The following is a 20,596-nucleotide window of genomic DNA, read 5'->3' on the forward strand; positions in this document are numbered from 1 at the left end:
CGACATCTTACAACTGAGGAATTCTGCATGAAATAATGGTTAAAAAAAAAATGTCTGCATGCCGACTGGAAAGAGACTGTTGGGCGATTATGCAAAGAGACCGCTGGAAGTTATTTCTGCTAAACAGGGCAGAGCTTCAGAGGCCGAGGGGTAAACTCTTAACATCTTTGTAGATTTTACGTCAACACTTCAACTCCTGCTACAAGAAAAAAAATTGCTTGTCCAGACCCGTTGTTTATTTTATTTAAAGGTTACAATTCAAATGGGATTTACCTTCTTTCTAAATACATCAACCTATTTATTGCAGTGACGCTCCGCTTTATGGTTTCCAAAGAGTCTCGGCAAACGATCTGGATTCATGAACTGGCACGTTTCATGTCAAGATGTGACCCTGGGTTGGGAGCCATAGATGCGGCGCCATCAGGACAGTGACGTCAGACGACAGTGAGGCGGTGTCCACTGGGTGAAAGGAATGGGAACAGTTGTATTGCTTTGACATTAGCTGCTGCTGCACACGTGCAACTCCAACTGTAGTAAATCGTTCTGCACATGTCCCGAGTAACTGGACAACACCAACAATGGCTGCCTATAGTGTCTTATAGCCTCCCGGTCCATATTCTCCTGGAACTTGGTACATATTTGATTCACTGCAATAGCTCAACCTGAAAACTACATTTTAAGCATTTGAGTGAGCAGAACACACAGCAGCTCTGCAACGGATCACAAAAGTAATGTGAAACTTGAGGATTTCACTCGTACGAATTACCAACAATATTCTTAGCTTCTTTGAAACATTACAGACATGTGCAGCAAAGAAATGACTTCAGTTTATATTATTTGACCTTAAGACGTCTCTCAGTGTAGTATGTCCTCCTTAATGTGAAATGTTTGCTAGCTTGTACGTCATCCTATGATCTTCATATCTGCAGTCTGAAAGCCAAGCACAGCTGGAGCAAACACACTGGAAGTCTTTCTCCATGTCAAACAACGAAGGACGCGACATCAACTCCCCACAACTCATCTCCGATGGCCATTAACCGCTGAGGCCTAATCCCATTTTTCAAAGCAGCATGTAATCACACCATATGACTGAGAAAAGGGGGGGGGGGGAGGAAACAGCACAGCCATCTAATTTGTCAGCCATGATAAGACCAGTTTCAGCTGGGAGAAGAGCCTCTAACATGTCAGATAAGAGCCCCATATGTTGTCACTCAGCCAAAGCTCCTCACATCATTATCTGCTTCCAGTAAAGCGCCACAAACTGGAGCTGAGCAATCTTAATATTGACGCGCAGATGCTTTTAAACCGCAAAAATTACTCCTTTCATTGAGGGGTGGGGGGGGGGGGGGGGGTGGACGCTGCTTTCAGGAAAGATTACTTGTGTTCTAACACGCAGGCTAATGGAACAGTAAATATCGGAGAGCGACTGAAAGCTTTTTAAGCAGCTCACAGAGTAGCCTCCTTATCTGCTGCAGCCAAACGGCGAGCTCGAACGACTACGTGATTGAATACACCATAAATATTGTTTTCATTAAAAGCTGGAACTTTTTTTTCCCCCTCCTTCACTGCTGCCACCAAACAAGAAATATTTTAGAAAGGCTTTCTCGACCAAAAAAAAAAAAAAAAGCCATTGTGGCTTCTTCCATCTGCGTCCTTGCAATGCCCCTAAAACGACAGTCGGGCAGCGTGAGGTGGCTGCGCAGCGGGGAGGCGCACTTCAAAGCGGGCCATTTCATCTTCAGTGACTCCGTCAGCTTCAAGTGCAGCATGAGATAAAAAAAAAAAGAAAAAAAATAAAATAAAAAAGGAAGAGAGAAAAATCAATAGCCTATATCAGGCTTCTTCCTCCAACCCTTCCGTTGCTCTTTGTGACGGTACATTCAAGTCAGCACCTCGATTGTTGCCCAATTATCTGCGGAGCAGCTTGAAAACACATTCAGACATTTAATGTTCGGCGGTTTCAGACGTATATACTTTTTACATTTAACCTCGACATGCCTGTGCCGTGAAAAAGTAGACGAAGTGTTAAAATTCAACAAGTGCGACCATGGAACACTCCCCCAGGCGAGGGCAACATCTTCATGTGAAAGTACAGTATTCAGTTCTAGTACAGTATTCAGTATTCATGGGAGAACTGGGAAGGTTTGAAGCTCCAACTGAAGGGATTTAGCCCATGAGATGACATACAGTCCTATATTAAACTATTATTTATTAGAAAGTGTTAAAATAACTAAATGTTGCAGACCTCAGACTTCCTCATGAGCAGGTGTGTTCAACATGACTTCATAGGGATTCATTTCAATGTGTCTGAAGTGAAAACTTCTACATGACTTGCAGTTTTCGTGAGTGTGTGTAAATAGCTCACTATAATCACCAATTACACTTGTTCAGCACTTCAGTGTGAACATTAAATCCATTTCAGTTCACCGGGGCATTTCTTCATTTGAGACCTGGAAACAGGAATGATGGGATCCATTCACAAAGCTGCATTGCCCTTCAACTTATTTATTGATGTACTGAACATGGAAAAAATCCAAAGTATCCAAACACAAAGTAAATAACATGTACATCCTTTTAAATACTTAACAAAAAAGATATTCTATTCCAAAAATGCTGTGAACCAAGTCAGACTATACAACTTCAAATAATCATTCTTATATTAAGAATTGAGATAAGAGGGGTGGGAGGGAACATTTGTTCATGCCGGACCGTCGGCACAACTTGCTCAGACCAAATCATCATGAGATTACAAAATGAAAAAAAAAAAAAGAACGTTTGTTTTGGACGTCAACAGGCCAGGCATGAAAAATGTCATCTCTACCACACGGCAGCATATCACAACTCATCTAGACTTAAAGTTTAACTTTTACATGTAACACAAAGAAGGAATAAACAAGAAAAAGCAGTTGCAGAGAGAGAGTTCTAGAATGCATAGCACACTGCTCATTTGAGGGGAAGCATGACTAGTAATTGGTTGAAGTACCAAGCAGGATGCAGGTGCAGTATTCAGTGCATCTAAAGGCCTCAGCGGCCCCGTTTTGTTCTTCCGCAAATTTTTGCAACCAATTTTGGTTTTCGCTAAATGTAACTGCTTCACTGTCCTTCCCCCAAAGTGACAAAGCAATATACACCTTTTTTACGATTTTAAAGACAGGTTATATGCATTACGTATATATATGAGTATGGAAAAGAAAAAGGTAATCAAATAGTTCAAAACTGTGGTTTATAGCCATTCTTTACCACATAAATATATATCTATAATGTTTATATATAAAAAACAAAACAAATGTCTATAGTTTAATACCTTTTCTTTTTTTTTTTACGAAGCAAGACTATCTACAGACCAAACAACCAACAAATCTGATGCACTGTAATGCTAGTCCCAAGGACAACAAATCAAGTATTTCAACGCAAGAAAACCTCAAAGGAAAATATTCAAAAAGAAAATACCTTACATACTCCATGAAAGGAAAAACCCAAAACAATATATATCTATATATAATATCACACTTTTCAATGAAGTCCAAACGAGAACCAAAAAGTCTGCCAAATACTCAAAACATAAAAAAGGACTTATTTACACAGCTCAAAGCTCCAGCAATCTGCTCCGTTCCTCAGACTGGTGGATATCAAGACAAAAATCAGTCTAATGAGATATCGTAGGTACACCACAAAACACCATGAGCTCCATCTGAAGGGAATCGTAGAGGAAGAACTGATTTTTATCCCCCGTTTACCTTTTAAGATATCACCATGTTAGAATTTTGCATGCACTTTTTTGCAAATAAACCTTTGTAGAGTTTTTGTTTTGTTCTCAAATCAAATCGGAAAGCAAGTTGCTTGTCGTGACGACCAGGATGACGGGGGGACCCACAGATGATTTTACAAATGAAACCAGCGCTGCGGCTGATTCTAGAATCTAAAGATAATACAAAGATCTCAAAAGGTATCTTTTACATCATAAATCTCTCCAGAAATTTCAACCACTGCAAACTTTCTTGTAAAGTTCAAAAGCTCACAAGGTGTCATATGAAGATATTTCTCAAAGTATCCAAGTCAAAATATTTTGTTCCAGGTCCAGTAAAAAGTTTCTCCAAATTTTTCTTTTTATAAAAATAGATGCTTTTTAAACCCACATCAAAGAGGTCATTCACTCTTTGGCAAGGTACTGCTTTAAGAATTTTTTTTTTGTCTTTTTTCTGTTTTTTCTCCTTTAAGTTTACAATAAGCAACATTTTGCAGCCAACCAAGAACCAACTTATATTACAATAAACAGAATACTTACAAAATCCAACAAAAACCGCAAATAGGTCAAAGTAAGTACTTGCTAACCACTGAAGGCATAACGCACCTATGGCAAATCAGGACACAGAAAAATGTAAAGAAAGTCACTACACATAACCTTACAAGACTTACTGTTTCAAAGCAGATGTGCAACAAAATGACAAAAACCTATAGTAACATTTTTAGATGGTCCATCTGTAAAGACAGCAAGAGAATTCAACTTCACAGGTGTAAAACCTGAACTTTTTTTTAGTTTTTTAAAGTATATCGAGAAGATTCAAAGCGTAGCAATGAAAACAACAAAAAACAAAAAAACAAAAAAAACAAAATCACATTGTTGGACGCTAAATATTGTTTTTCTTCGCAACACTGACTTACAAAGCTGTTTTTACTAATGTAGAAAGTTACGGTCAATACGCTTCCATTTTCTGCTTCCGTTTTCTGGTGAGTTTTCTAGAAACAATCTCGGTGGGTATTAGGCTTTGTGTGTTTTGTTGGTTTTGAATGACACTTGAAGAACTCTGTCCCCGAGGCGATATCCATTCAAGCTGGCGATGGCAACCGCTGCCTCGTCGTAATTGGTCATAGTGACAAAACCAAATCCTTTGCACTTGTTTGTGTTGAAGTCGCGAATAACCTTGACGTTTGTGACGGCACCAAACGGCCCAAACATCTGCCAGAGGATGCTCTCGTCTGCATCAGGAGCCAGGTTGTACACGAAGATGCACCAGCCAGTGCCCGCGTGCCCCGGGATGTTGATGCCAGCCAAGCTGGTCACCCCGTCAATGGCCATGGGCGAGAACCTGCTGTAAAACACACAGAGTAACATGGTTCAGGGTGAGAGCCAGCGTGAGCACAGAATGGGCCTTTTTAGAAGACGGGGCACGACGCCAACAGGACTAACACTCTGAAACACGCCGACAATCTGCAGGGATCTGCACTCACTGAGCCACACCATTAACACTATTTGTTCACATGATCAAGATTCACACTTTCCATTAGTCAATATGTTTTTCTGAGGAGGACAATAAGTTAAAGGCAACCTTGTGTTGTCAATGCAGTGAGAGCAAGAGCAGCACACACGCATTCGGTTATCTCATACAAGTCATCTGGAGATAAAAAAACAACCTTTTCAGGTGTCTAAGAAACTGCAGCTGCTTTTAGAAGGTTATTACACGCCAAAGATAGCGGCACAAAAACACTTTACCTCAAACCCGAAAAGTGACGAATCACAATGGGAAATAAATACCACATTAACGTTAAGAGTTTGCGCCAAGATTAGAACGGCAAGGCGGAAGAAAGCCCCGGCTTTTGGTAAATGTGGTTTTGCAGTTTTAAGAAACAAAATTCAAAGTGCATGGAAATCCTATGAATTATTGCAGCAGGTGTCACATAAGATTAGCTGCTCCAGTTGGCCTCTCAGGGAACATCCACTATGACAGGTGTGCTGCCAGCATCAAGGACCCAGAGAGAGAGACGTCAGCCAATGAGCAAGGCAGGAGAGAAATCACTCGTCTATTGTAGCCGGCGATGGGCCTTTGAGCTCTCAGGGAACTGGACTTCAATCATCCTGGAGGAAGACATTCTTATAAAACCCTACTTAGACAAACTGGTATCCTAGTGAATCCTGAAAGACTTCTGACGCAACAAAGTTTAAAACAGGACAGGGCTGTCCATAATAGATCAAGGTAAGAGCATGGAGCTCAAAATACAAGTGTGCAATTTTGTGCAATAGCGAGTAAGATTGTAAAATTCTGTCCTTTGTTATGTAGACAAGCAGCGCAGACAGAGCTTTAATCTAGACATAATGTCACAACATGTCTAGATTAAAGCCCTTCACTGTTTCAGTCACTATTTTATCAAGGTACTTGTCATTTTACAGCAGAACATTCAATAATTAATCAAAATAAAGTTTAAAGAACTGATCTAACGTGCAGAAACATGCACACACAGAATGCAGTAACCCTGGCAAGTCTCATCACATGCATTTGCGATTTAAGTAACACTAATGCACAGCGAGCTCCAGCACTCAAAAAAAAGACAGACATTTTTCTGATAGTCTATTATTAGTTGGATGGTCAAAGGTTTAAGAAGAGCTGGATATAAATGAGCTATAAAGTTAGAAAGTTTCAAAATTTTAATTTAATTCTATTAGAACACAACATGTGCCAGTGTCTGCACATATTTATTGGAAGATTTTAAACTTTTAAATGACATTCTCAACGGGTTTTTAGCAGTCCAACATCCAAAACAACCGACTCCTAAAACAATTTCTGAAATCTGTGGTCCTCTGTAGAGCCCGCAAAAAGTCCACTTCGAAAGAGGACTCCAAGTTGTCTTCCTCCACTATGCTACATCAAGTGGAGCACCGTTTTCGTTCCATCGCTGGAAAATATTTGGGAATATTTGCTATGGGGGAAAATTTAAGGCATTTGATAATCGAGCGAGACCTCGGGGAAGTGGAACCTTCTTCCTCTTCCAATTACAAGATTCCCTGAATGTAAACTGTAGCAGGACAAACTGCATGATCCACTCACACGTAATTGTGCATGTAGATAAAAACATTTCCTTCAATCCCTTATTATCATAGATTAATTTGAATCATTAATAGCTTATGCAGCGTTAACTACCTACGCATCACTGCCAAGTGCTCTTAGAGGGAAAAATTAAAATTAAAAAAGTATCCCATCAGCTCCCTTAGGTGAAGATCTGAATTTCCCCCAGGCTCAATTAAACCAGACGATGAAATCTAAAAAGGAAAATTAATTTACCTTTTCACTCCATAGGCCATGTTCAGCAGATTGTCCAACCTTGAGAAATAAAAGAAAAGACCAACACACACTTTTAAAGAAAAAAAGCCATTTCAGGAGGCTGAAGCATTTTGACAGGATGACGTGACGTGTAATAATCCTGATCAAATCTGTGCTTTTTCTCATGTGGATTTTAAGACTATGTCTCTATTGACATGCATTTTCCACCATCCAATATGGAGATGAATTATTCCACTCCGAGTATTGATGACTTTCAACACAGAATATTTTCAACAATGCCGCTGTGAAGCCATTTAAATGCTAATTTCAAAAAAGCCTCAGAGGGTCAACAACATCAACTTCACTTGCAGTATCAACTAGAGTTGGCTGTGATTTGTGTTCGGTTTTAATGTGCCCCTTTTACCTGAAGCGTTGTGCCTGCTGTGCGAGGGGTCCTGGGTACCTTCGATTGGGTGACTGGTACAGCTGGGACAGCAGGGCCTGGCTGGTCTTCTGACTCGGGTTATTCGCAAATTTGACTGTGATTGGTTCAGTGGCACCAGGCGGTTTCTGACAGTTCAGACCCTTGATGGCTTCCTCGGCCTCAACTCGCCGGTCAAAACGGATGAAGCCAACTCCTCTTGAGACGCCTGAGGAAAATACATTAACTTGCAATTAGCCAGATGCTGAGAATCCCCCGACAGACATAAAAACACTTGGTTCAGGATTTACTGTGTGCACCTCCAGACACTTTTTATAGAGGTCAAAAAGTTGGATTAAGTGAGAGTTCCTCCTATTCCTCATGCTTGTGCGTTCTCTATGCAGCTCAATATGTTTGATTTGGAGCTCATCCAATGTTCGAGCTTCAATTCTCACATGCATATCATCCTCGAGAACCACTGGACTAAGAAAAGCCCCTTTAAAGCATGACTAACTTGAAAAATTTTACTGTCTGCTTGTGAGCGATAGCGGAAAGTAATCCCGTTTTATCTTCGGTGATTGGGATCAATACAAATGGATTGCAAATGGTTTTGTTAATACTAAAGTAAAACTAGCAAATTCATCAGGAGCAAGCGGAAAAATAAAAGACAGCCATTCCCACACTGCATGCCTGAAGGAATATTGGGTTTCAGTCTCACACAGGGACCGAACCATTGGGAAATGTCTCTGTGAACGATTCTGTTTATTAGTGTTTCATAAGGGTTTGGCGTCGACATGACAGTTGAGAAATCGAGAATATAACTGCCCTAAATGCATTTCATTTCTCGCCATAAAACAGGCATTGCATGCATACCTTGGGGATAGAAGTGGGAAGGGGAGGAGGGCAGGAGCAGGCAAGTGCAGGCAGACGGGAGATTGGAGGGGAAAGAAATTACGAAGCATTGAGTCCTGCTACTTTACACCCATTTTCATATTCCATCTATGCATATTTATGAACACCACTACTGGAAAATTGCATTTTTGGGGACCTCATACCATCACCTCTGATACATTTCTCAGGCTCAGCTGTGTCATTTTGTGAGGCACCCACAAGGAAAGAGAAGAGGAGGGAGGGTAAAGCAAAGAGGAACATGACAAGGTGAGAAAGCTGTCATGTTGCACTCACCAGTCACTTGGTCCACCAGGATACGTGAGGTAATGATGCGTCCGTACTGTGAGAAGAGCTGCTCCAGTTCCTTCTGAGTCATGGTTTTTGGTAAGCCACTGACGTACAAATTTGCATCTCTGATGGAGGCGGAGCTTGGACGGGCATAAGAAACCTACAGGTGGAAAAATTCACATGACCATTAGGACATTATAATTAAAAGTCATTGTAAAACCTACATTCAATCATTTTTCTTGCTCATGGATGTTATTACAGAGGGAACACTGTGATTATGCCATTGCAAAGAGGACAAGCCAATTTGTGTAAAATACAAAATACATACTATCTCATATGTGCGAGACATTCATTTTTACGCTCATTTCATCCCTCATGAAAAGAAATAATTTCTCTACAACTCAAAGCATTAGCATAATACCTCTATGGGCTTGTCTCAAATAAAGGACACAGACATTCACATCTAAGGGTGTATGCATTCTGCAGTAAAGAATAAAGATTGAAAAGCCGATTTGCTCCATGCGACACACACAAACAAAGCCCGACTGGTCATATTGGTTCAAGTTCTTGCCCGAGCTTTGAAAAAACTCTGGTACTGGATTTCCCAGGAAGCATCTGGATCAGTCAGTGTTGTTGCAGACGTTACACAGTGTGCCCGCCCAGCAAAGGCCTCTGCTGTTTGCTGCTAATAAACAGACTACTAAAATACACTGCAGCCGTTAAATTCAATGAAATGAAAAGTTCAAATGCACTTCTTCTGAATCTTAAAAATAGAAACCAACCTCACCCATCAAATAGTAGAAATTAAATCATTTGAGGTCTACAATGGTTTGGGTAAATTTTAATATGAGCATAAACTGGAATACTTCCACTCAATTGCGTTCGACTCCAGACAAACAGTTGCTGCATCAGGCTCGTCTAGACATAATTTAAAAATAAACTTCTTGGCTGAAAAAACAACAACTGAAAGTGGCTGCCTCTTAAATCTAATCTCATCCATTGCCCTCTTTAATGTCCAGATTTATTTGGAGAAGCTCCAGCGTGAGGCTCGGCAAACACACAGCATAAATAAACATGTATCCATAAGGGCAGGCGGCTAATAGAAAACAGAAGGGGACCAAAGATGCATCTACCAGGTCATGTGGATCGATACATCATTACACCCCTGAGTAGTCATAAATTCATTTCTCTCATCCCATTTTCAGTCATGTCGACATTTATTCAATAAGATGCATGAACCAGAACAGCCTCAAGTTCGGAGCTGATGCAAGAGTTGTTTGAAGAGGAACAAGTTGGTGAATCTCAGAAAGACAAAGAAACGAGAATCCAGAGTCTGCCGTTTTTAGCCGGTCCCTCCATGCGATGCTTCCAGTGCTTGTGACTTGAAACGGCAGGAAATGGTTTAAGGCTCCCTCTTTTGTGTTAAAAATCTAATTGCAACTCATCGTCTAAAGTAACCACACCTCTAAGCACGTCGCACTTAGCCTGAAAGCTGGCCATTAATGTTAAATCTGCCCACAAAGAAACAACCACTGCTCATCTTCATCCCCTCACTCATCTCACCTTCACACTTCATTTGATGCTAATATTTGCAAAGTGTATTCCTCTACCTGCGTAGGATTTTTTTTTTCCTTTTTGCACTTCTGACAGAGCAGCTACAGACTTTTGGATGTGTGATACATAAAGAAATGTTAACATGCTCCATTTTCTGAGGTAACTGAAAGATGTGCTGAATTTGATTGTTGGAATGAAGCGGTATGACTCACAACACGCCATATCCATCACTGTCCTAACATGCCACATCTGCAAAACATTTTAATGTTTAATAGAGAAATAATCAAGTGTGCAGCTCACAACTTCCCATCAAAAATCGTGTTTTTGCCCGCAGACATTTCCTATAATACCCGCCTGCTCGATACGAGAGGGGTTGCTCCATGTAAGACCACTGTGGAAAAAAATATCACCTCTAATAATCTGCCTCCACCATCCATAAATCCTGCAGCACTATATGAAGCAAATGAGTTTTTCTAGCAGCACATTGAGTGCTACATTGCCTGATGAATGCTAATGGCAGCCACCTCCCTGTAAAGGCATAACAGCAGTGCTACAGCACATGCAACCATAGAAACAGTTCTGCTCTAGTTGAGGCCCAAGCAAAGCTGCCTGTGCCCAGATTAACAATAGGCTCCCTTTCCACCCCACATTGCTCCATCCTCATTATGCTCCAACTCCAAGCTCGACAGCCAGACATGAACAGCATACGTAGAATTTTTGCAACCACCACATCTTACCTTGATGGTTTTGGTCTGAAGTCTCAAGCCATTTAGGGTGTTAATGGCTTTTTCTGCATCTTTTGGGTCCACGTAATTCACAAATCCATAGCCTAGGCTCTGACCTGCAAACAGAAGATGAAAAAAAAAAAAAATACATTTACCAAACTGGGTGAGCAGAAAATTAAGAAGCTCTCGTATAAACAGACGTATCACTGTTTAACAACCAATACGTACAGATTAGGGGTAGATAGTTTCTGAGATTGGATTTGTGATTTCCTGCATGCTCTGTCATTTAAGAAATTGACCATTTGGCTTACAACCTATGGTAAATTCTCCAGCAAGCTTTCTGACAAACATGTTCTAAATCAAAAATGACAAGCAATTGCTCTCCTTTCACACCAACTCATCTGGGATACAGTGAAGTAGCCGAGACTCCATGTGCTCCCCTCCCTCTGCATTTTATCTCTAAAATGTACAATAGATTGACACCCACTCTTCATGTGCACAGAGGCAATTCAATTTCCTCCACCCACACAGCTGGGTTTCTCCGCAATTCCACAGCCGGTCAAGTTCACCAGCTCAAGCAGCTTCATCATATTAATACATTACAGACATAAGCAACCACAATTTTAACGTTTCAGATTAAATAAAATTAATAAACTGGCAGTGATGCTGTTCAAGCATAACACTGACAAAGCTGAGTAACATCATTAATGTGTATTTTGATTTGTTTCACGACTACGTCAGTATAACAACATTACTTGTTTTTCTGAAAGGGGATTCTCGTCCAAGGTTTCATCTCTCTAACAAAATACAAGGGAAAAAAGGCTCTACTGCATAATTAAATATACAACCAAAATAAATCACCATTTAGACTATATACATTTCTAGCCAACAGAGGTGTGATGGAGCTAAAAATGCATGCCAATGCAGATCCAGAGTGTTTGGAGCAGACAGCCTGAATATCCACAAGAGAAGCAGGGATTGGACTTGAAGCATTTTTTCGGTAGCAAAACTCAGATCAAAAAGAGATTATTAAAGAGCATGAATCCCCTTCAGTAAGAACTGAAACACTTGAGTCGTCTTGTACATAAATTAGGAAACCTTGGACAATGCCAATCCTGAATGTGGACATGAAGAACTCTCCACACACTGTGATAGGCACGTGGAAACCTTGACGCAAGCAGTAAGCTTGTGAAAAAATGTTGAAGTGGCATTTTGGTCACATCACTAGACAGGACTTTGTATTTTCCCTCTGAGGCAGGATGTGAAATCCCACATTTGGGGGGGGGGGGGTTTGGCTGACATTTACTACATTTGTTCCTCAAATTGACCCAAGTGGCATCAGTACTTCAAGGCTACAGTGATCTGAAGGTCTGTGCAGCCCCGGGTGGGGTCGAGTCCAGGAAAGGCAACACAGTGAGAGTCCAATGCATCATACGCTGTACTAAATCTTTTTCAGTTTCCTTGCTAAGCATGAATCTTGGGCACCATTAGTACTCCAAGTACATAAAGTTAAAAAATTAAAAGACACCCAATAACCAAATGTTGCTTGCAGCATTGCTACCAAGTTATCTTTACGATGCAGCTAAAAGCCCCATAAACAGCCATGCTGGCTTTATCTATATTACAACATGAGTCACAGCTCTCATGGGCTATTCTAATGTGATCAAGTAAAGTTCATAAACTTAATTTCACCTCGTATGGTATGGACTGTTATAGCCAGGAGAAATATTGAGCGCCTTTGAATCCTGCTACTGAAATGCTCTTAAGCCTGGAGGGCAAAACGCCTGATGTACTATGTTCTACGACTCATGAGCGCATCAAGCCACATACACCTTCCTATGGAAGATCTAACACATTGACTGTTAAGGAGTCTTGTAACAAATATCTCTCGCTTGCAGGGGGTCTTTTTAGAAAAAGAAACAGGTGAGTTGCACCCACCCAGCCTCCAGTACAACACTGGCGCTGCCCATAGTGGGAGGAGAATGACACAAAGACTTTAGCTGCTCCTGCAGCAGCCATTGTGACAACATTTAAAGCAAAGAGGAAGCACGCATGTCTCTGGTGATTACTTAACATCTGATGTAGCACCAGTACACAGATGTAGGCTGGCTTAAATCCATTGCCACGGGGCCGAGGGAGAGACAAAAGCAACATAGGCTGAGGGGATATGATTTTATGTTGAGCTGAAATCAGAGCACCATCCCTGAGAAATGACTTGGAGGCTTTGAATCACATTAAGGACCTAATTCTTCCCACTCCAGCTCCAGACTTTCTGTTACAAAGGATAGGGGAAAAAAAGGAAAAAAAAAACAACTTTAATGGCTAAATTTATAATCGCATGGTGGTTAGGGACGGCTGGTGGGCAAAACTGGCCATAAATCTATTATCAATCCATTCTGCAGCGCCTATAATCAAATCGATAGCTTATGAATATTTTCACTGACAGGAACTACTGCACAGCAGCGGGAATCGATAAGGTTTTCAAGGCAGGGCTGTTCATACATATTTTAACATTTTCCAAAGAAGAACTTCACCTCACATAAATGTCCTATTACACAAGTATCTTCAGCAGAGTCGAGAGCAAAGAACTCATTTATACTTCAACAATATTGTTCAAGTTAAATAGCTTCAGTTGTCACAAGACTTTGTAATTAAACTTATTGCCATTAACCACCAATCCAACCTCCAGAATGGACCTGTGTAACATTGTTCTATTACTTACATGATGCATACCAGTTTTTGTTGGTGTACACGACCTCACAACACAATTACCATTTCACTTATGTTGTACAGCAGATAGCAGCCCTAAAACAGTCATTGTTGTGTCAGATGTTTTTACATGCAAACTATAAAGAGCTGAAACCTCAGTGATAAATTGAATCATTTAAAACTGGATTTCAGAATTGACTGTGTACACAGACAGTATAAAAAGGGCATATTGTTTTTTTTAGTTCAAGACCAAAATGAAGGCTGCAATTGAAATTAAACTTTGTTTGAGTTGAGCATAAAAGAAGTAAACAGAAGTAATATATGCAGATGATTCAGTGCACTTAATTTTACAGCCCTGGAAACAAGTATCTGATTCCGGTAAATAAAAATGGAGCTGCTTTTAATTGTTATCTTTGAAAGAAGCCGCATCAAGACGCAAGTCCCTCATATGATTTTTCATTCAAGGACAGCCCGATTTTTAACAACTCATTTCATTCCATTCTTTGCTCCAAAATTACTTTGAGAGCTACATTCACACTTGCTTGACTAAATATGCAACCTATCAAGCCTTGTTTATGTTCAATCACCCAGGCAGGCTTTGCGCTGCACTGATTTTAAACAAGGATCACTTGTCAACTCGGCTCAACCCATTTCACAATCAGATGGATTTCTTGCATGTATGGCAACACAAGGGCACGTATTCCATGCAAGACTAAACACTTGACAATTTTCATCATCACTGCATGCAAAACGTCTAAATTCAGTAAATACATAATGAGTCCCCCAAGCCTTCCTTCCCCACAAGCACACCACTCTTTGCTTGTGGTCTGCCCTGCACAACCATTTATTTCCAGCCATATTAAAAATGAAAGCTTTGATTCTGTATATAGCACACTTTTTGTGCTGCTTTAATTGGGCCATGAGTTTATTCTATCTTTAAAAAGGCACGGGTAAAATACATTTAAATTCAAAATGTATGTATACATTTGAGAAAAAGAAAGGCACTGTGTTGTTAGAGGCAAGGAGAGAAACAGTTAAGTCTGGCACACTTAGAGGACTTTACAGCATGTTTTGAGTTGAGGTTGTTAGTGGGAACCAAAGGGCATTGTAGCAACACAAGGAGAGTTGTGAAAAATAGCCAGTTATATGCGAGCACTGTGAAATATTTAACATTATGAATATTTCACAACAATGATGTGGCTCGGAGCACATCTTTCCATATTAATTTGATGAAGGTGACACAAAAGAACCAGAAAAATAAAGGACAATTCATAATCAAAGTAACACCTAGCTGTCCTTCAGGCTCATTACAACGAACAGATCTGCTAACCGAACATGGACCACTGAGTTTCAGAGCTGGAAATGCAAAAGAAACGGATGTGCATTGTTTCAAGTGCTCATATGTTCCACCACTGAACTGTGTTATAGGAAACAGATGGAAGGTTTCAGTAACCTTGACCAAAACCCCAACTCGCAAGAACAGACCAGCCTGAAACCTAATTTACAGTACTGCATCGAAGCAGTGCCACATCTCAAACAACATGGACGACACTCTGCAGGAAGCTCGCTTGTAGTTCGCCGAAACAGTCTGCTGGTTTGCACACAAAGCTAAAGTTTGTGTCACTGCCAATCTTCCTACAAAATCAGTAGCCATTGCTCACAGCGACTGGAAAAGGCCATGGACTGCCATATGTGTCCAGTCAACACAGAAGTATACATCAGCACTACATCACTGACCTGGCTCCTGTCTCACAGACCAGGTCTTCTCTGCCATTAACATAAAATGAATTCATCTGCAAGTCATCTGTCTACCCAAACATAACATGCAGAGACATTTTCCAGGAAAACCAATTTCTCTAATCACACTAGCTGCATTTTGCATCTCAGTGCTTTATACAGCAGACTGCATACAGCGTTTTGGTCGGCCTCATAATGAAAACTGAATTCAGTGCCAGCTACTCTCCTAAATGAGATGTAGAGATTCTGGCTGGCTTCCAATATGAAGGTCTCTGCATCCGCTGCCCATAAAAACTCCATTTGATGATGGATTTCAAACGCAAACCAAAATGAAAATCACGTAAATGCTACTGTGCATACAACTGGAAAGGTTATGAAAAATACTGCTGCAAGGAGCACTGACGCCTCACCTGAATTCAATATTTACACAAATATTCCAGGAATCACATTTGGTTGACATGAATCTATCAAGTCTATTTGAAGTGCAACTTGAAAACCAATGACATACAGACGTATGTAATGACTTGCAGCACAAAGCACGTCAAGAACCAGTCGTAACAAATAAAATCCCTTTACCTGTGATTTTGTCTCGAACTAGTTTACAGGACTCAATTTCGCCGATGCTCCCAAACAAACTCTTGAGCTCTTCCTGGGTCATGTTCTGAGGCAAATAGTTGACTATCAAGTTAGTTTTACTGTCCTCTATGCTCCCTGACTCTATTGGTGAGGAGCAGTTGTTTGAGATTGTCGAGGGACCGTTGCTCGTGTTGTTGCAAGTTGGCCCATTGGACAACTGTGTTTCCATGGCAGCAATTACCTGCTAAAGAGACAGAAGAAAAAACAAAGTCAAAACCACATACAAATCAAACAAACACACCAACACAGAGTCAAAGAGAAAAAGGATGCTCTTCATACTTTGAAACATTGTTTTCTTAGAATGCCAATAGTGACTTTTTTTCCACTAAACTAAACACAAATGTTTTATCTCCTCAACATAAATCATCAAAATGGTCCAAGAGTTTAAGAGAACAGAAAAGTAGTTCACTGCCAAAGAGAGTCTTGCGGTTACTTTTCATTTTGATAGGGCACTTTCATTATTGATTGCAGAACATTAGGGTTACTATTGCAACAACACATCATCAGTGGAGTAAAGCCAACATGTCTTACAACAGATGTAGTTTAAAGAATAAATGAAAGGAAGCTTCAAAACAGTCAATACAGCTTGGTGTGAAGGTTTTAAATTATGAAAATGTGTGACATTTGCATAGATGTTAAACAAGAAAAGAGTTTGCTTCATTTCTGCAAGCAGCATGAAACTGGTTTATGGAGCAGAAAAAAACCCGGCTAAATTAAATCCTTTTCTTGTATTCGGGATTGCTGTATTTATCTTTGGGATAAATGAAGCAGTCTACTTAAACACAGGCTCAAGAATTTATATTAAAGTTGGAAATTGCAATGTTTAAAATTTTCCAGTTTCAATGTGGCAACCAGCATAAAACATTCAGAAAGATAAAACAGATATGTCAAGCCTGTATTAACACCAAATCAACCTTCTGTGCACTAGCATCGAACAGCGGGATCTGAACAGTATAATCAGTGGAGGCAGCCAGCAACAAGTCAATGTATGAAGAGTCATCCTTAATTAATCATGTGCAGTAGGCAGATCGGTGTCATCACACAACTACCCATAACCAGATCACAGTTTGAGATAAACATTGAGTCGACAGTGGCAGACAGGTCTAGACCATACCAATACAGTCAAATCACTTAAGAGCTTTTCATTCAGCAAACCATTAAAAAGTCCCAAGTCCAGGTTGAACACGTGATGCATATGACTGAGAATGAGCTTCATTGGTATGGCCTGAGCACTGAGCCAAAAAATAGGCCTTCCGGCCCTTTTGTTTATTTTAATAAATGTATTTTTTTTTTTAATGAAACTAAATAAAAGCGCCACAGACCCCAGTCCAAGGCTCAGGTGCCCACGAACCACTTCTAAGCAGAGAAGCCACATCGCACAGTCTGACTGCCATGTTAGTTTGGAGTTGCCGTCTGAAAATGTGGACACAAAAAGTACTTCATGTTAGATTAACAACAAAAACAGACAATCACATGTCATTGGTGGGAGGGGGAGAAAAGAGGCTTTTTTTTTTTACTGGCTGTCCATGCATATTGATAATGTTTCATTTAGTCATCAAGAGTAAGGACAGAAAAAAACAGCTCAGTCGTGAAAGAAGCTGGCCACAGGAACAAGCATGAGGGATGGCAAATTAGTGAAATGGATGGGAGAGCTGCACAAATATTGTCACAGAAACAGGAAACTACCAGTCTATTAGTCTGGAAAGGCATCGCACAACAAATAGAGCTGCAGCTTCAGTTCAACATGTTCCAGCATTTCTTATCCACAGACTTACAAAGTACTCAAGGTCCAAACATCCATATTGAGCTAATCTACAAGTTTCTCAAAGAAATAACTTTTGAACAGCTCAGAACTAGTTTATCAGGGTGAGATGTGGAGCAAAAGTAGGAAAAACAAGCACAACTGCAAAAACACCAAATATTGACAACTGATTTAAAAGAAAATCACAAAAAAATACACTAAACCAAGATTTGTTGAGCCAGAGCAGGTCCACATCCTGTTAAAAGAACAGTTGAATGAAGACAAAGGCATTTAACAAACTACAAACAATATTTGGTTTTTGACATCCCATTATTAGAGCCAGGTGAAAACCTTGAATGCATAGAGTTTGTGCACAACACAATGAAACGGGCTGCATGCAGTCCCTCCACTGTGTCAAAATATAGTATTGCAGTCACATATGCAGTGTAACATGTTTCAATCACTCATCACGTATGTGGGCATCATATGCACCAAATCACTACACTGACATGAATGTTAAGACGGGTTTCTTCTGGATATGCGAGGCTGTGACACAGGAGTGTTTAATATAAGCTAAATGATTATGTCAAATATATGGCCCGTGGGCCAAAATTCATGACCGACCCAAAGAACAAAGAAAAACTTAATTGTTTAACTGAAAGTCATGGTTTCTGGTTTAATTACTCAGGATGGCTGGCTGAGCAGTCCAAGTTGCATCAGCACGCAGAGAGTGACTTAAAAACATTCAGGTGGAGAGAAATGGTTACATAACATATTCAGAACGCGTTTCCAGATTTGGACAGCCAATTAAGGACAATTGATTCATTTGCTGTGTTTATAGTTGCAAAACAAAAGTGAACACGTGTGAATTGAGGACATGATCCTAAACATTTCATTTTACCAAAGGCTTTCTGGATTATGTTGAAATATGCTTCATTTTGTGAATAGATATTGAATGCAATGTACTTCTGCAACAACATAGCGCTGGGGTCCTGTATATTATTACACCCTCATTTCACTGTTCTGGTCCAGCTGGAGATCAAACTGGTAAAGAATTCAAACCACTATATCTCACGTTTAAGAATCTGATGAAATGCAAATGAAACCAAAGTTCTAGGGCTGATTTCACTGGTCTTATTATGCACGATTGTTTTTCTATGCAGCAAAAGGCAGCAAAATTCTCACAAAAATGTGTAGGCTATTGAACAAGAGTTGTACAAGTAAAGAGATTTGATCCAGCAGAATCACTAACAAAAGGGCAGCATTTTCAAAAAATACATACAAGTTAAATATAATTTAGTGGGATCAAACGATTTATTTATTTTTAATCAGATTAATAGTTTCTGTTGATCAATTTCAATTAATCACAATTAAATACCATTATTTTTAACCCATATTAATCACATTTCATTTTGCATGAGCAAACACTCAAGAAAGGAGATTTGATATATATATATATATATATATATATATATAAAAACAGTAGATTAAACAACTTTAAAAGATCACGTTAAACACTTTCAAAACAAGAATGAATTCAGCTTCATATGGCTCGGTTATTCCTTTTTCAATCAGCTACTGTTACAAGAGTAACTTGTTGATAATGTCCGAGAGAAGAGCTGACCGCTTCATATTTACAATGTTGCTGCAACCGAGAGCAGTAAGCAGAATCCCAGACTAAAATATGATTTGCAGCTGGAAGTGCCTCGGTTAAAAGAAAACTCCTTCCTGCAGAGTGTGTGTAATACTTTGTCAGTCTTGGGGATTTTTGTACTCAAATTTTGCCAGAGAGAGGACCAATGTCTATTTGGAGAAACTCCCCGAAAGGAGTTGTCAGAGACTTCTCAGGGATTGTGAATCATTCAGTGCTGCAGATGGGCTGACTGTGTAAAAACTTCAGATCAGATTAATCATGGGGATGAATTAATCTGTATTAACGCATTCATTTTGACAGCCGTTATATAATTTCGAGCAAACACAGGCATTGTGACCAAACCATATGAAGGTTAACGGCTCGTCATTGACGTGAATTTACAGCCCCAACTCACTCACTGAGCTGCTGCACAGAAAATGCAATCCAGTAAAAACAATGTTCAAATCCATTCAAATCTGTCACAAATTTTAAAAAATCTATTTTGTAGTTTTGGAATATGGCAAAATTCATCAATTAAATCCCTCTTTGCAGCAAAAAGTATAATGTAGGCATACATAAATACACATTAAGTGACAAATTGCAGCAAACAGCTCGATGTCAGTCAGATCAAACAGCTGTACAACGGCTCTGGACTCAATTAGAAAATAATTACGACCTCAGCTTATGCAAGTGTGAAAAACTGGAGGTGTACTGCTGGTGATTAGAGGGATTGCTTTACTAAAAATGACTGTATACATAACTGCCTCTCACAATAATGAAATTTATTCCGTTAACAAGAAACATCCCCATGCACAAAACGAAGCTCATTTGTTAGAAGTGAGGACACTACTGTGTCAATAAGCATCATAATGCAGACGAGATAAATTATGAATTTGACACATCGGTACAACCACAATGTGTCATTGCAACACAAAAGAAAAGGCCTTTTCCCCTCCTTTCAAGCTGATGTTTGACCACACGGAATAGAGATTTTTCTACATGCAGTTGCCAACTTGATATCTGCAAATACGAAACAGGCAGAACAGTCATCTGTAAATCAAGTGAATAAATTTAGTTACAATATGCCTCTAAACTGAGATGCATCATGTAATCAAGTGGTTGACTGAACCTCAACCTATTGTGCGCAGTGGAAGAAAAAAGCAAAAAGCACTGATCCTTGCATCCTAAATATGCAAAAGGTACCATCCCCATCCCCCATCCATCCAA

The 20,596-nt window shown here is 39.9% G+C and overlaps 1 protein-coding gene across 6 annotated transcripts; it reads right to left on the reverse strand.

Moving 5' to 3' along the window:
- Positions 1 to 4,759: 4,759 nt before the first annotated feature.
- On the reverse strand, positions 4,760 to 17,404 carry elavl2 (ELAV like neuron-specific RNA binding protein 2; the record flags this gene model as incomplete). 6 transcript variants are annotated; one of them, XM_080519078.1, is made up of 7 exons in its annotated part: positions 4,760 to 5,090; positions 7,056 to 7,094; positions 7,459 to 7,684; positions 8,641 to 8,794; positions 10,926 to 11,029; positions 15,936 to 16,179; positions 17,318 to 17,404. In XM_080519078.1, 7 exons carry the CDS (start codon positions 17,387 to 17,389, stop codon positions 4,760 to 4,762), a joined length of 1,170 nt encoding a protein of 389 aa, XP_080375204.1. The 6 variants fall into 6 exon arrangements, with proteins under 6 accessions (XP_080375204.1, XP_080375201.1, XP_080375200.1 ...); XM_080519075.1 differs by having other exon boundaries at positions 4,760 to 5,087; positions 15,936 to 16,176; positions 17,318 to 17,389; XM_080519074.1 differs by having other exon boundaries at positions 15,936 to 16,176; positions 17,318 to 17,389.
- Between the last annotated feature and the right edge of the window lie 3,192 nt (positions 17,405 to 20,596).

Source organism: Blennius ocellaris, assembly GCF_963422515.1.
Source record: "Blennius ocellaris genome assembly, chromosome: 23".
NCBI classification, from domain to species: Eukaryota; Metazoa; Chordata; class Actinopteri; order Blenniiformes; family Blenniidae; genus Blennius; species Blennius ocellaris.